Source organism: Xiphophorus maculatus, chromosome 3, assembly GCF_002775205.1.
Source record: "Xiphophorus maculatus strain JP 163 A chromosome 3, X_maculatus-5.0-male, whole genome shotgun sequence".
NCBI lineage: Eukaryota > Metazoa > Chordata > Actinopteri > Cyprinodontiformes > Poeciliidae > Xiphophorus > Xiphophorus maculatus.
Genome location: NC_036445.1, coordinates 20,536,066 through 20,551,911, shown reverse-complemented (window position 1 = coordinate 20,551,911; position 15,846 = coordinate 20,536,066). Strand labels below are relative to the sequence as shown.

General features: G+C 38.4%; 1 protein-coding gene and 1 long non-coding RNA gene across 23 annotated transcripts in view; one reads left to right on the top strand and one right to left on the bottom strand.

Annotated features, from left to right (window-relative positions):
- The window catches only part of LOC102223109 (focal adhesion kinase 1-like), a 76,361-nt gene that overhangs the window by 55,122 nt on the left and 5,393 nt on the right, over positions 1 to 15,846 (top strand). For 7 of the 22 annotated variants that reach the window (XM_023331013.1, XM_023331001.1, XM_023331002.1 and 4 more), the window contains 7 exons: positions 3,404 to 3,515; positions 8,362 to 8,400; positions 9,115 to 9,192; positions 9,306 to 9,494; positions 9,888 to 10,013; positions 13,137 to 13,199; positions 15,205 to 15,244. In XM_023331013.1, coding sequence (XP_023186781.1) covers positions 3,404 to 3,515; positions 8,362 to 8,400; positions 9,115 to 9,192; positions 9,306 to 9,494; positions 9,888 to 10,013; positions 13,137 to 13,199; positions 15,205 to 15,244 — 647 coding nt within the window. Of the gene's footprint in view, positions 1 to 3,403; positions 3,516 to 4,112; positions 4,842 to 8,361; positions 8,401 to 9,114; positions 9,193 to 9,305; positions 9,495 to 9,887; positions 10,014 to 13,136; positions 13,200 to 15,204; positions 15,245 to 15,846 lie in introns of all 22 variants that reach the window. The other 15 variants (XM_023331017.1, XM_023331012.1, XM_023331008.1 and 12 more) reach the window with 5 other exon arrangements.
- Positions 5,192 to 8,355, bottom strand: LOC111608125. Its single transcript, XR_002752551.1, has 2 exons — positions 7,850 to 8,355; positions 5,192 to 6,130 (listed from the first exon to the last, which is right to left on the bottom strand). It is a non-coding gene; the product is annotated as an uncharacterized LOC111608125 (long non-coding RNA).

Sequence of the window (15,846 nt, the reverse complement as noted above, 5' to 3'; positions counted from 1 at the left end):
AAGGGAAGGGGTGTTTTCACAGGTGGCAGCTGCCAGGAGTTACAACTTGCCATCGAGAATAAATGAAGGTAAAATCCAGACGGGTTAATGTAATCCTCTACTCTGAGAGCCAAAGCCAGACTACAGAGGCTCCCAATGCTGGAATATTATTATCCTAGTTGTGAGGTAGAGTGGTTGATTGATTGATGCATGTCGCCCAGTGGAGTTTTAGATGCAATTCTGCTTTGAGAAATAAGTTTTATTCACATGTTGGTAACATTGTTTGGAGTTCTGCCCCATATCATCGGTGCTATTATTTTTCCTAAACCAAGATGTGTAGTGATTTGGCGTTACATGCATAAACAGAATTACGTTGAATTATGCTGTTTTGAGTTTGTAAATTATTGAGAAACATCCGTATTTTCTTACAACACTGTGGGTCACGCCTTAACTGACTGGATAGTTCAAGAAGCAATATAATATTTTTTTCAAGGTGCAAATAATAGATTACTTAATGTTTTGTTTTTTGACCACCAGTAAAGCCCCAACACAGTGACATCTTGGGCGAAGAGTCGTGTCACACATCTTAAAAACGCTTACTGTTGAAAAGGTTTGCAAGCTGGAAGAAATGGTTACTTTCTATACCTTTTTTCTGAATAAACTCAGCTTAGGTTTTTAAGTCAAGATGGACAAAAGTCACTTGATGTAAAACTTGAAACTGGTAAATTATGTTTTGAAACTGATTTCTTAAAAAGTGTAATTTGGTTTCGTGGTGATCAAATCAGATCACTTCTCAGTAGCAGTGAATGGTCTGGTGTTAGGTTGTGAAGGATTAAAGTGTGTTAACAGTCTTACAAAGCACAGAGGAACACTCTGTCTGACTGTTCTGTGGTGCGGCACAGTTTTATTTTTCTGATTTTCCTTTAGCTTGATAATCCGACTTTTGAGTTGCAAGAGTTCAATTTACTTGAGTTGTGTTTCTTTTACACCGTGTTATTCCAGGTGCTTGTGTGTTGTAGATCAGCGGGGGTGGGGTCGTTGGAGGTTTGCTTGCTTGTGTGTGTTGAAGTTGCCGTACTGCTGATGGTATCGTCATCATACATGTTTGTGGGGATTACCAGGTGAAGGAAGAGAGGCTTGCCTGCTGAATTTAAAAAATAAAATAAAAGTTCAACCTGTGAAAAATTAACTGCATAAACATATCTGTCAAGAAAATACTGTCCAGTTAACTTGTTAAAAACATATATCTCTTATGGGAAATCCCAATGTTTTGTATTAAGTTTCAAAATGTAACTAAAAAAGTGACCTGATATCTAACAGTAAAAATTTATTATTGTAGATGATACATTTCTGAAAACCTCTGCAATATTGTTTTCTGAGTAAACAGAAGTTTGAACATTTTAGAATAAACTCTCAATGCCAATTTTTATTATATGTAAAGTAGTAAAAACACTAAATCTGCTCTTCTGTCAGCGTGTTATTCTTCAGGTTTAATTATGGATAAAGATTCGGAATATTTCACTACCTTGTGCTCTGATTTATTTGTACAAAAGAGATTGTGTTGTGATGGAAGAAAAGGCCGTACAGGAGATGGACTCGGACAGGTGGCACAGCACACAAATACTCCACAGGAGACAAAAGGACAGGAGGGCGGTGATGTTACTAGAAATATCTCTTGCCCTCAGGGTGGGCGGGTATCGGAAGTCTGTATTAATGGTCAGTTCAGCTTGAGTTTGCAACAGAACGTTTTTCTCTTTTGTGGCCTCCACGCCTCCAAGTCAGCGTCTTTGACAGTTTGGGTTTCTTTAGCCTCAGTTTCCTATGGAAACTGTGTAAATTTCTGTGTGGTATCCATTGGCTTCTTCATGGGAACTGAAATGGCTGCGCGAGAAGGCGTGGGATGTTGCCTAATTTTAAGTGAGTCAGTGAGTTCTTGAGCAATTTTACAGGCAGATTTACTGCTAGAGTTTATACAGCAGTTTGCTTATACTGGAGGCAATTGTGTCAGAATTAAAATTGAGTGAAGCATTATAGCTATAGGAATTTAAATAGTCGCTGGATCACTGCGGAGGTCCTGGGAGCGCTGCAAGGTAAACACAGAAATTTTGCTTTTATTTTGAAACTGAAAACTTAAACCGTTTTGCTTTTGTTGGTATATATATATATATATATATATATATATATTATCAGTATATGATCTCATTTTTTTATTTTTTTTGTTTTACTTATTAAACAAGAGATGTCAACAAAATGGGATTTCTAGCTTAAAAAAAGTTAGGACACTGTTCATTAGGAGCTAGCAACATTCCCTTAGGCTGAAATAACTTTAGTGAAACGCTTCTCATAGAAATCTACTGGTCTATTACATCTGTCTGAGGAAAGTTTGTCCAAATCTTCACTTTTAGCTTCGAAATGTTTGCGAGAGCTCTTAAATAAAATGGTTTGTTTTAACTCTTCAATACTTCAATAAGTTCTAGACCTGGTATTTGGCTTGGACTTTCCCTTTTCTTTTGTTATTCACATTTTTTATTGAGAATGCACATTACGTTACAATGATATAATTATATTGATTTTGTTGTCATTTTTACACTCTTTCTCAGTTTTCACACTTTTTTCTTGACAGAAAAAAACAAAACAACAACAACAAAACACAGGGGATTTAATGAACGTGGGTTGAACATGTCTTGCTGCAGCTTCCCCAAGCAATGACACTTCCACCCCGTTGCTTTAGAGTTTGTATGAGATTTCTTTCCTAGAACTTAATAATGATGAATTGACTTGTTAGAGAGCGAAACTCGTGCGTTTTCTTTCTGATTGTTCAGACAATTTACTTCATATCAGCAATAGCAAGAGGCTGCTAGGTCAAATCATGATGTTTTGGGTTTTGGAGACTTCTTATATCGTCTTGTGGTCTGCTTTCAGGTGATCTTGCTTGGAAGTTATTCTGAGCTAATTATGAAAATACCGCATCTTATAAAAGAGCTAAGCCATGTATGGACAAATGCTTAATTTAATTTTTATAAATTCTTTCTTTTCTAATGTTTTAAATTTTGTAGAGCATTATGAGAAAACTCAGAAATAGAAACATTTAGTATATTTTTTTACTGTAAACTTTTGGTGGATGCTTTTATATATACATTGATTTTTTTTAAGCACCAACAACTTTTATTAAAAACAATATGAAAATGTGTGTGCATGTTTTCTGCACATGCAGAGCTAGCATTCTGCACATGCAGAAAACATGCGTGTGTTTTCTGCGCTGCTTCAGAAATTTTTTGTAAGGAGATTCAAGAATTACTAGTGAAATAATAGCCACAAATATCAAAACAAGCTTCTTGTTCTCTTCTTCACATTTGTTAATATATCTGTTTTAATGAAATGTGTTTATTAAATACGTTCCTTCTTTCACTATATTTTCTCTTAGCACGATATTGGAGGAGGAGAAGCTCCAGCAGAAAGAGAGGAACAGGATGGAGATGAGGCGGCAGGTCACCGTTTCCTGGGACTCAGGAGGGCCGGATGAAGCGCCACCCAAAGTAAGATGGTGATACACTGGTGTGTGTGTGTGAGACGGTCTTGGTTTCAGAACCAGTTTTCACTTTTAAAGTTATTTTCTCAGTGATGTTGGATGTCTTGTTTTTTCAATGCATAATTTCTTGTTAAAATTTGCTTTGTTTTCTTCTAGGAGACATTTCAATGCTCAATTTTTAATAGATTAGTCAAATGTAATAGTCTTCAGTTATAATCAATATATTTTTTTAACTCTACAATGATCCCTCACATCTCACTGCTCCGCCTTACATTTTTTTCTCCAGCTTCTTTGCCCTGACTCATTACTATGATTCATGTGCTGCCAGCATCTCATAACTTCTTTTGGTTACATCAGAAGCCAACATTTTCTTTAAGGAGACTGAGAGAAGTGATTTCCAGGGTTTGGGTCATTCATAAACATGGTTCATGTCTAGACTTACTGCAACATATTCATGTTCTTGGGAATAAACGGTGTGTATTACATTCAGGAACATGGTTGTTTGTGGTTTGATCCTCTCCGTCTCCTCCACCTGCACACCTCTGCTTTTCATGGCTTCATTTCTTTCCCTCCACCTCCTCTACCTTTGTCTCTCTGTTTGCAGCCCATCCGCCGTCCATTCCTGCAGCCCACCTTCAGTCTGGATTGTATTTCTGCTCCTCCTCTTCATCACTGCCAACAAAACCAGCGCTTTGCCTCTCAGTTTTCCCTCTGCACTGGAAACGCTCATCCATCATCTCCCCCCTCTTCCTCCCACTCACCCGCTCCACCTCTCGCCTCGCTACCTCTGAATTTTCCCACTCATTTTTTCTCCTCTACCAGTTCTGAGCCTAACTCACCTCTACTACAAAGAACACCTCTTTATAAAAGATCTTTGTCTGAGGAACCTTCTAAGTTCAATTCTGATTTGACATTTTCTCCTTTGTGGTTTCCTCCAACCTACACTGGGACCCCCATCACGACCAATGCCCCAGCCAACAGCAACCATTCCTTTCCTTGGCACTTCTCTCCACTCCTTCCCCAACCCAATCCAAACTTTGACTCGCTGCGCTGCAGTTTGTCAAATTCTTGTCCTTATAAGCAGTCACCGCCCAGCTTTCCCAGCTTTCACCCTGATACCCAGACTAACCCTTGCTCTATTGACCTTCTGGCCCAGCACACTGCAGTGCAGTCAGGTTGGAGCGCCCCGCTTTTCCCTCCGCACACTGGCAACGTCCTTTCAGTGTCCTGTAATCTGTCCTCGGCCAGCCTTCACTCACCCAGTCCAATGTCAACCTCCCACATGCTGCTTGCTATTCCATCTTCTGAAGGAGCCGTGTCCAGACCCTTCCAGGCAGGTGGTGTGCAGTTCAGGTGTACTAATGTGTTTTCTTAACCACTAAACCAATCTCTGTGCATTTACTACAAAAACATTGCAGCTTTTCTCTATTTTTGAGCCTGTAAAAATATCCAGATGGCATGTCAGAAGGAGAAGTTAATTTATATTATGTATTGTGCTTAAACATTTATCTATTTAACCAGTAATATTGAATGATAAAAATGGAAAAAATCAATCAGAGGTAAAGTATTAGATATATGTAGTTTTCTATTTGCAACACTTGCTTTCTAACAACCATTGATGTGGTAAGAGCAAAGATTTGACAATTACAAAATAATAATTAACAAGAAAACTTTAAAATTATCTACAATTTGGACTGGTTAGTTTCTAGGTAGTGTGCAAAAAACTCAAAATGGAAAACAAAATAGAAAACGTTGACAAGGAACAAATAAGAAGCTCTGTATTTTTTTAATCTTAAATTTAACGCCACAAAAAATAAAAATGGACACTACTGCTTTGTTGTTGCTTTTTTTTTTGGTTCTTTTTCTGATTATTTCATGCTATTAATTCTAGGCTCAAAATAGAGAAGTTGCAAGTTTCTGCTTCTTTACCTTTTAATTTTGTTTGCTTTCCTCATTAACAGTCCGCTCCATCTGTTTTTGTTTATCCCTGATAGTTTCCTTTATCTACCAAGCGCAGGCTGTAGAGATGCTGTCCACTGTGACTCGTATTTATATCTGTGTCAGATAGTTATCTGGATTGTTACGGCCTATTTCTGGTTTGCTGAGGGTCATTGTTGTAATAAACCTTCAATCCACTGAGCTAATGTAAGACACGTAAAACGTCCAAACAGAATACATTTTAAACTGTTTAAAAGTAATGGAGAAGTGATTTTGTTTGCTAATTTAAAACACACCACTAACTACAAAGTCATGGATGATTCAGTGAAGTTCTGGATTGAATTAATTATTTTTCTTTAAGGTATCAGATGTTGTGCTAAACTTTCAGTCAATTCGAAGTGTTTTACGCTTTTACATGATTCTCCTCCCTCATTTTTGAGGCTGTTAAAGGTCCATGCTTCACGTCAAAATGATTACTTTGTAGTGCATGTTTTCCTAAATGGACAAAAGTATGGAAAGTATTTAAGGCCTCTGCTTGGTTTTCACGTTGAAGCAGTCCCGATGTTCTCCAGTTCGAATCAGCCAGGAGTCATTCTTCTTTTAGAGCTCCTAATGCACGTTTGCCTCTCTCTCTGTTGCCCTTGGCGGTGATAGATGTGTCTGTGTTGAAGTGGAGTCGTTTCCCTGAGAGATGCATGAAGTAAAAGGAAACCTTAATTACACTGTGCTTTGCAGCATTCCTTAAAGATTCTTAAATAGTTATGTAAACATGTGCCTGTTTTAGGGCATGTTTGGTGCAATGATGGGTTCATAAAACGCAAGAATCCATCTTACCATTCTTTAAGAGTGTTCTGCCTTTAAATCGCATAATTTTGTGAAGCCCAAGAGGCAGATTTAGGCATTTTTTATGCCGTGTTAAATGTTTTAATGGTCTGTCAGGGTTTGCGTTCCCCATTTTGTAACGTTTTCCCTTTTTTTCATTGTAAACAAACTTGAAATACCCAGACAGATTTATTTTACAGGGAACCAGTTGACATACGGCTAAAGATTCTTGCTGGTTGTAAAGGAAACAGCAGCGTCTGATACATGAGCAGTTCAAAATGGCGGCTCTTAGCTCAGTTTTTCAGTTTTGTGGCATAGCTTGGACAATCCTGGCGCTTACTTTGACTGGCTCTTGATTTTCTTTTTTGTTGTGGGTTTTTTTTTTGTTATGCTTCTGTGAAATCAGTCTGATACAGGTTCAGACTGTCTGTGGTCTGAAGATTGATGCTGACAAAGAACTGAGTCAGATCCTGTTTTAGTGTGAACACTTAGTTTACAGAACCTTGGAAGCTTAAACCGGAACCACACAATTCAATCTGTTTTATGGTAATTTAATTCAACAGACCACAAAGCAGTACATATTTGAAGAAAAATAAACATAATTTTAAAAATGGATAAATAAAAATCTGAGAAATGATGTATTCATTTTCAGTTTTTGCTACTTACTCTGATACCCCAAAATAAAAAGCAGTGTAGCATTTTGTCTTCAGAGTCCATCTGTGTAATTTAATCTCTATGTAAATACAGCTAAATTGTAAAAACCTGAGATGTTTGTTGGAGAATATTACTGTGTTAATATTCATCTTCTTAGACCTGACTAATCATTCAGTTATCAATAAGACGCCAAAAGAATCAATCTTTGATTATTTTTTATTTGTATGTTATTTTTTCCTAAAATCAACTGATTTAGGAAAAAATCAGTTGATTTTAGAAACAAAATCAGGCAGATGTTGACTGAACATCTGCCTGATGTTCAGTCAACATCAGGCAGAAAATTACTGCCACTAGTTTTATTTAGCAGCCTAATAAACACACAGCTAGAGCAACTATATCCTGTATAAAGCGGCTATTAAAAAATATTCATACCCTTTTAACATTGTTGTGTTTTGTCCAACAAGCTTAACTGTAATTTAATGTGGTAGACCAGTGCAAAATGGCAGATCATTATGAAGTGGAAGAAAAGGTTGTGAAATAATGTCCCAAGCTTTGAACATTTCGGTCTGTCCAACCCACCATCTGAAAATGCAGTTTTTACAAGCCATTTAGAAGACGCAGCAAACATGCGGAAGAGGTCAAATGGTCAAATGAAAACAACATTGAACCTTTTGACCTGCATGCACATGCTGATCTCATCATCATCCGCACAGTAAAGCATTGTGGTGGCAGCATAATGCTGTGGGTACGCTCTTCTTGAGGAAGGAAAGAGAAGCTGGTCAGGATTTATGACCAGCTTTATAAATCTGGTCATAATTCATAATTCAATTAGTGAATTTAGCTCCATGAATTGTCCTGGAGCTAAATTCAGGACAATTCATGAAGAAAACATGTTTGAATGTGAGACTGGAGCGAAGGTTCACTTACAGTGAGAATATGAGGCAGGACTTGAATATTGTTCGTAGACCCTTCCCATCCAGTCCCGCCTATTTTGCAGAGGACGGTCACACTGTTCAGTCACCTTAAAAAACACTTGCCACTGTAATTGCATTCAAATGAGACAGAAAATTGCCTGAGGGTTGACTGTAACACAGTTCTTTAGATTATTTTTAGACAGTTTTAAAAACATTACATCACTTTCCTTTCACTTCAATGTTGTGCACTACCTTGTCTTACTTTATCACATAAAATACAAATAAAAAACATTTACATTTTAAATGGAAAAAGAGGTATGCATACTTTCAGAAGGCACTTTGCATCTTGTGTTCAGTGTTTTTGTCCTGTCTAGCTTCTTTGTTTCTTCCTCTCTTTCTTTCTTCTTTTTCACCCACTTTTTTCCACTTTCCTCGCCCCTCCCCCTTCCTTTCTCCCCTCCTCGTTTTACTTTGCTTTCTCCTTCTCTCTCCCCGTGCGTCTTTGTGTCCGTCTCGCTGTCGGAGGTGTGGTCCAGAGAAAGCTACTGTGAGAGACTGTGGAAGGTAGAGGCTGCAACACTGTTGTGCTAGAAAGATTTTAAAGAAATCTCTCCTCACATTATGGGAAGAGAAACCCAACAGCTTCATCGCAAACCAGCTGAGAAAATACTGAACATTGTGGGTTCACCAAGCACTTCTGTTTTTAGCTGAAAGTCCTCCAGTTGTGTAAAGTGAAGTTTTGGAGTTGCTTTCTCCTAGAATCCTGAAAAGCCTCCATAGATGTTTGGAATGAGCTGAAACTATTATTTAATCCACCAATTCTCTCATTCAGCCTCATAAGTAACAGATTGCGTGAAAGAGAGGTCTTTGGTGAACAGCGACACACTTAACACACTCGCATCACATCTAACCTAAATCTAAATCACATCTACAGAGACCAGCCAGTCCACAAACACATTTTTCTTTAATTGATAACCTGACTGTCGTAGGTTGTCGTAGTAACAGGAGCAGTGTTTTTCTGAGCGTTTCACTAACAGCTTGCTGGATTTGCAGCCCTGTGGGTGCTCCCTGTGTTGACTGACGGCTAACATGACCACACAAACATCTGCTGGGGGTTTGTGTGTTGACTTTTTGAATGTTGTAACTTCTAGTGGGTAATTTAGGAAAAACCTGATGCAGGGTTATCTCCTTGTTTACACTTCTTACTGTTTTCTTCTTATATTTTTATGTTTACCTTCATTTATGTAATTAGTTGTTTTTTTTTCTTCTGTCTCTTAGCCAAGTAGACCAGGCTACCCCAGTCCCCGCTCCAGTGAAGGTTTCTACCCCAGTCCTCAGCATCCTGTACATTACCAGGTATTTAGACAGATTCCTTCCTTTTGATCATGGTTGCTGTAAATCATTTATGGTTGAACCGCAGCTAAGATAACTTCTCATCTGTCTTTTCTATTTTCTCCTTTCTGCATTAGATGGCAGCATATCCAGGCCCACACACCTTGCCCTCTGTGCCCAGCGCCCTGTACCCTCCACAAGCCACTATGGTGGACACACACCACGCGCACACGCACCCCCGCCACCACGTCCACACACACTCACACGCACAGCTGCTTCCTCAGCCGCATGGAACCGACATGGCTCTTTGGGGCTCTGCAATGGAGGTAAGAGGCATTGCTGCTACGGTTACGCACACACACAGAGAAGAGGTTCTGGTTTGGTTCATCAAAAATGATTTTTAAATCTTTTCTTGATGCTCAGAAAATTATTGTTCACTTTGGTGGACCACCACTTTGCTTAAAGAACCACATTGGTATTCCAGATTACCAATGTACACTCTACAAATCAGCACACCATTACCATCTTTTACTTTTATTGAGTTCCTCCATCATCTCAGTTCAGTTTCTCATCCATCTTCTGCCCATCTGTCTTCATGTGTCGTCTCTTGGCCAAATGCATGTTTTTTTTGTTTTGTTTTGTTTGTACGTTATGGGTATGCATGCTTGTTGTTTGCTCCACCTTCGTGTGTTTGGGTGTGTGTGTGTGTGGGTGTGTAGGACAGGGCAGTAGACATGCAGCAGTGTGTAGGCCAGCAGTGCCTGTTAATGGAGGAGCAGCTGATGATACAACAGCAGCAGATGGAGGAGGATCAGAGGTGGCTGGAGCAGGAGGAAAGGCTGCTGGTAACGCACTCAGCACACAGTGGAACATGCACTCTGGCCCACCTGACACATGCTCAACACAACGGCGGCGCGTTTAAAGAGGGCTTGCAGCGGAAAATCAGCTCAAAGCCCTGGCGATTTGTTTAACATTGATTTAGTCCGAAAATGTAACATTTATTGATTAAATTCACAGTAAAATAGATCAAGCATCCACATCTTAATCACCTCCAAACTTAAAGTACAAGTCATGGTTCACTCACTGAACCTCGTAATCTAGGGAGGTGTGTAGCTTTCAGCTGCAATTTCACAGAGATGAAGTCAGTGAAGAGAAGAAATGATCTCATTAGGCTCCACCGCAAGTTTTGTCAACATCTAAATCCTGACCATAACATTTTTTAACTCTTGTTATCAAATTATCAAGTCAGAAATGTTTAATCCATTTCAAAACCAGCTATGATTCGTGTTGATAATAATCTATTGGTATAAAACAAATTTGGCGAATTTAGAAGCGGTTTGAAAATTCTTCTGTGACTCAACCAAACCTATGATTTTGGCCAATAAGCTTCCTTTAAGTGTGTAATTAAATGAAGAAGTGGTACACAAGGACATCAGCTGGTTCTGCACTATTGAAAAAACATGGTGCTGAAATGGCTACATTTGCGTCTTGGAATCAAATAAAGAAACGTTTGTTCATAAAAGTGAAAACAAAATCACTCTGGCATTTATTTCCAGCAAAAATGGCGTGTGGTTACCAGATAATGCCCATTAAAATCACATTTTCTCTGGTGTATTCTTTGCTTATTCTTTGTTCATTTATGTTGTGCATGCCACATTTCTCAAAGATGTCATCCTTTCTTTTTAAGTTGCTCTGTTCACTTTCTCATGTTTTTGTATATTCAAGGTTGTGACTGTCGGTGCATTACACTTGGAGTCAGTAACTTCTTTACTAACAAGCAATATATTTAAACATCTTCTTGGAAGTTGGATCATGTCAGTTTCAAAGGCGCCCTGAGAATTTACTGAGAATTTACCAGACGATGATCAAAACTGAGCATATTTATGCAGAGTTTAGAGCAATTTCTCAGATCACAGAGTGCAGAGCAGGTCACATAACACAGACAGACAGCAGCAGACAAAACACACTCTCTTTCACTGTGAGCATCAGGGTAAAAAGTAAAAAACTACCTTTATTTGTGAAAACGCAGATTTATGGCTTCAACAGAGTGATGCAAATGGCCTTTTAATACAGTTTGCAATCCACCTGACTTGTTGGCCAATTCTGAGTCTGTTAGGAAAAACCTCCTGTAGTACATCATCAACAAATAATAGGAACTATTATTGTTCCTAATAAATGATCGTAAATGGTCACGATGCTTTGATCTCTTGTTATTGGAGGTATTAAACGAAAAATAGAACTGACTAAATTAAAATGAGGAATAGGCCTGTCACAATAACAAATTTTGCTGGACAATAAATTGTTCAAGAACTTATTGCGATAAACGATATTGTTGTTTTGAGACCAAAATCAATAACCTCTAAATTGTAATGAACTTTTAAATACTGGAACTGGAAGACATTTGAAATATCCAAAATAAATAAAAAAAAATTTAAAAAAAAGCAACAGAAACGACAAATAAAATTAATTATGAAGTCTCTGTAAATAAAAACTATCTTTAAAAAAAAAGGACTAGTGGAGACCGAAGCACCAGCCTGACGACTTTTATCACTTTGTTTTTTTTAAAAAGAGAAAGAAAAGTGATAAATCAAGCAAATGAAAATTATTGAGTTTCTTTTATTTTATTCTGCGATTAATTGATTTATCGTTTATTGTGACAGGCCTATTGAGGATTATATTAAATATTTGCTATATTCATTTTGTATTCACTAACATTGGACAAATCATCCTTTGCGTCCAAAGTAAGTCAGAACTAATCAAATAATCAATCCAAAATTGATTATTTGGAATATATTTTACATTGAACCACAACTGATAGTATAGAAACCCCAAACACAAAATGGGTGTAGTCAACAAAGACAAAGAGCAGTCCCAACTGTGTGTTATTTCTTTGAGGCTGGCAGAATGGAGGAGTGCTTCATGTTTCATGCATTTTTCTGTGAACGGCGATGGTAGTGGCTGTGTGGGGTTTTTACTCAAGAATTTTATTTTGTGTCAGAGAGTTTGGAGGCAGGTGTGGCCTGTGTGAATTCCTGGCTTAATGATAGGCTTACAGACTGACAGCCCAGTCAACAGTCTGTCTTTGACCCATAACCACTAACCAACAACACACAAGATTACTGAAAAGCTGAGGAGGCATCAGATCGTGTGTGTGGGGGTGTGTTTGCGTGTGTGTGTGTGTGGGAGGGGAAGGAGTGTGCACATGAGAAAGTTTTTGCCGTAGACTGGCCGGTTTTTATAACACTGTTAGTTGAGTGAGAGGGAGAAGAGCTTTGTTACCCTCCTCCTGGTTTTCTCCCTCCTTCTCTCCGTGTTTCAGAGTCGACTATAAGTGTACTTGAGGCAGAAAGCTGGAGCTGAATCAGATTTTTAAAAAACTGCTAGAACAGACAGACATGGATACGCTCAGGCCAATTCTGTGAAATCGCAAGATAAGCACAGAAACAAAACAGCTCAATCCTCCAGGACACCTTTGATTCATCGGGAAATTTTTAATGAACTTCACGGCAATGCTGGTCTTCAAGTCCTGTCTTGGAAAACTGGTATGCAAGGACAACTGATGAGAGGGGATTTTGGTCTTTGAGCCCAAAATATTTATGGGTAATTGAAATTCTGAGCATCTTGAATCACTTAAGATTCTGTAGCTCCGAGCAGTATGTTGAAGGTTTTTATTTGAGCCTTTAAATGCTGCTGCTGCCTGAGCGGCGCAGAGGATCGGGAGCTAATAGCCGCCCGTTATGTGGTTTTCTCTCGGGGCATTTCCCAGGAATGAAAATGGTTTTCAGCTCAAGTCACAAGCAGCGGAGCAATGTGACTCGCTTCTCCTCAGGAACAAAGCAAACCCAATCATTCAGCGTTGTTGGGATAATTTAACTGTGTGATATTAGAAGCTGCTTTGTTGAAACTTTAAATGTGAATATTGTTAATAAAAGGAGCCATAAAGTTATTTACGACTTGTGCTGTTTTAGAAACCAGACACAAGGAGCTCTAGAGGCAGTCTGGACAGAGAAGACAGCGGACTGCAGCCCCCAGTAAGTAACTTTTAGCTGTTTTTGCTACCATTCATTTCATCTGCTGTCAATATTTGCCAGATTTTTTTTTAATTTTTTTTTTACTGGTGCTTTTTCGGTTGCGTCATGTTTGTTTTGATTGGAGCTGGATGGATAGATCCAGGAGCAAGAAGTGACCTCACGGGCAAGGGCCAGCAATTCTGAGGTCAACGTGTTCTCACAGCATTACTGGATATTAATAGAAGGCAGGAAAATAAATCCGTTTTTGTTTTCTCTCTCTGTGTCTGAGTGTTGCTGCAGTCGCTCAGCAACACTGCCAGGTGCTCTGATACTCAACTTCAGAGTGTCAGAGCACCTTTAGAGGAAGTTGTGTTGATCATAATAATCTGCAAGCTGGACTCAAGTTTGCTTGCTGTAATGTCACTTTAATTGCATGTTACTGGTTTCTCTGAGAGTCAGCTGGTTTGGAATTTGATAAAAATGAGAAGAAAATGTGAAGATTTTATTGCAAAAAAAACCCCAACTAAATTTAAATAAGTGTTTTTTATGAGTTTACATTTAAATTTATTGTTGATTTCCAACATCACATCAGTTTTTCTCCAGCTGATTTTTGTGACACTGACAGAAAACCAAAAGTGCAACAGCACTGCTTTTTGGCCTGTAGATTAGGTTTTAAACCGTACCTGTCATGCTTAACCCGAGCCCATGTTGTGAGTTTTTAAAGCATTGCTGATCAGTAACATCAAAGTCAAGAAAGCAATGGTAAGAGCCATTTTCCACAGCAGCCACCGTTAGTGTTGTGTTTTTTGATGAATTGAGGAATATGCAATAACAAATCCCTGGAGGGTGAATGTTTTGAAATAAAAAATATGCAAAACTGTTGGGAAAATTTAAAAAAAGAGAGATAAATTTGTGTGAACCTTGTTAGGTTAAGATGGTTACAAATAACAATATGATCACTTCATAATGGTATGAACTTTTTTTTAAGTGTTCACACAGTTTAGAGTCAGTCATATCTTGTTTCAGAAGAATGATAAATCCTGGCTGTCTTTAAATGAGTTCAGCAACAAAATAAAGCAAAGTGAATCTGAATTGAAAACATTCAATCCCACATATTTCTGATTAGGTGCTGATAATACTCAAATAATAATCCACATGTAAAGACTTCTATCTTTGCTTTTGTCTTTAGTTTGTTTTTTGATACTTTTAAGGGTGAACTTCTTAATCATTGATCCGATATTGATAGTTTTTTGTTACCTTTTCTAAATTTGGGTCGAGCAGAACTGAAGAGAGAGCTGCTTCAATGCGCATCAGTTCCCAGCAGATGCCAGCAGAAATTGCTGTAGCAGTCTGAAGTTGCCACAGGCCAGATATTTCCGTCTCTGTAATTCATCTCTGTGCTTGTCATCCTCCTCCTCCCATTGAATGGCTGTGGTTTGTGGTGGGAAAATCTCCCCAGCTCTTCTGCATCCCCGTGTGTGTGTGTGTGTGTGTGCGTGGGGGTGCGTGTGTGTGTGTGTAAATTGCCCATAGTGTTGTATTTTTGGGTGTTGGTGGTTGTCAAACCCCGACGCCCTGTTGGCACCAGCACTTCTGAAGCAGTCTGTTCTGTTTTCTCACAATGAGAAAACAAAGATGCCAAGTTCAGATTTTAAAAGCAAACATAAGCAACTCAAGTTGACAAGATTTTAACCTCTGAAATGCATCATAAATATATTTATTGTGAACATGTTGCAGTTTTCATGACGTGTGCACTTTTTGCTGTCTGTGAATAATAAATCTGAATAGCTTCGCTAGCCAAAGTGAACAGACCACACAGCAGTGAAAACAAAGGCGGCCCTCCTGCGGTGGTGACTGAAAACTTTCCGCATACAAAAATGAGAGCGGCTGTCGTGTGATTAACATTAAATAGGATTCTCTTCTTCATGGCTGGTTTTGGCCAGCGCATTTTTAATTTCCTGCAGAGCCTCTTATTATGTCAGTGACAGTCCAAACACTAACCCCATGTTTTGCTTGTTTTGTGCAGACAGGAAACCAGCACATTTACCAACCTGTTGGCAAATCAGGTAACGAGAACACTTCTTTAATTCACCTAACCACTATTGTTCAGCTCTCTTGTTTCATCTCCAATAATATGTAGCCTCAGATATATAGTGGACTGCTTAAAGTATTCATACTCTATCAAAAATGTTGCTTTTGCCATTTCTTCCTTATTCCTATTGAATATTATTTATCTACAGGGAAAAAAATGTAGCTTATTAGTTTTTATAAATGCACAAAATCTTTTTTTTGTTTAATTAGAGTTGGAAAAATACATTTACGATCAGAGCAAGTTCATTTCAGTCCATTCAGTGACAGATAATAGTTACCTTAATATTCAACTGAGCAAAAGTCAAAGGACTTTAATAGCATGGTGTCATTCTGTCAGATTCTGTGAAATTATTGGATAAAAACAAAACAAAAAAAACAGTGAGAAGAACTACTAAAGCCAGCCTTTCCTCAGCGTTGGTAAACATTACTCTGTTATCATTTTGCTCCTAAGCTTTTAGTAACCATTGTGGAGGTTTTAAAACATTTCATAAATAATGAGGAGGAGCAGAAAAGAGTCGCAGCTCAGGTGGGCGTAACCTGACAAGACAAAAACTAAGCTCTCCATCTTATGAAACAT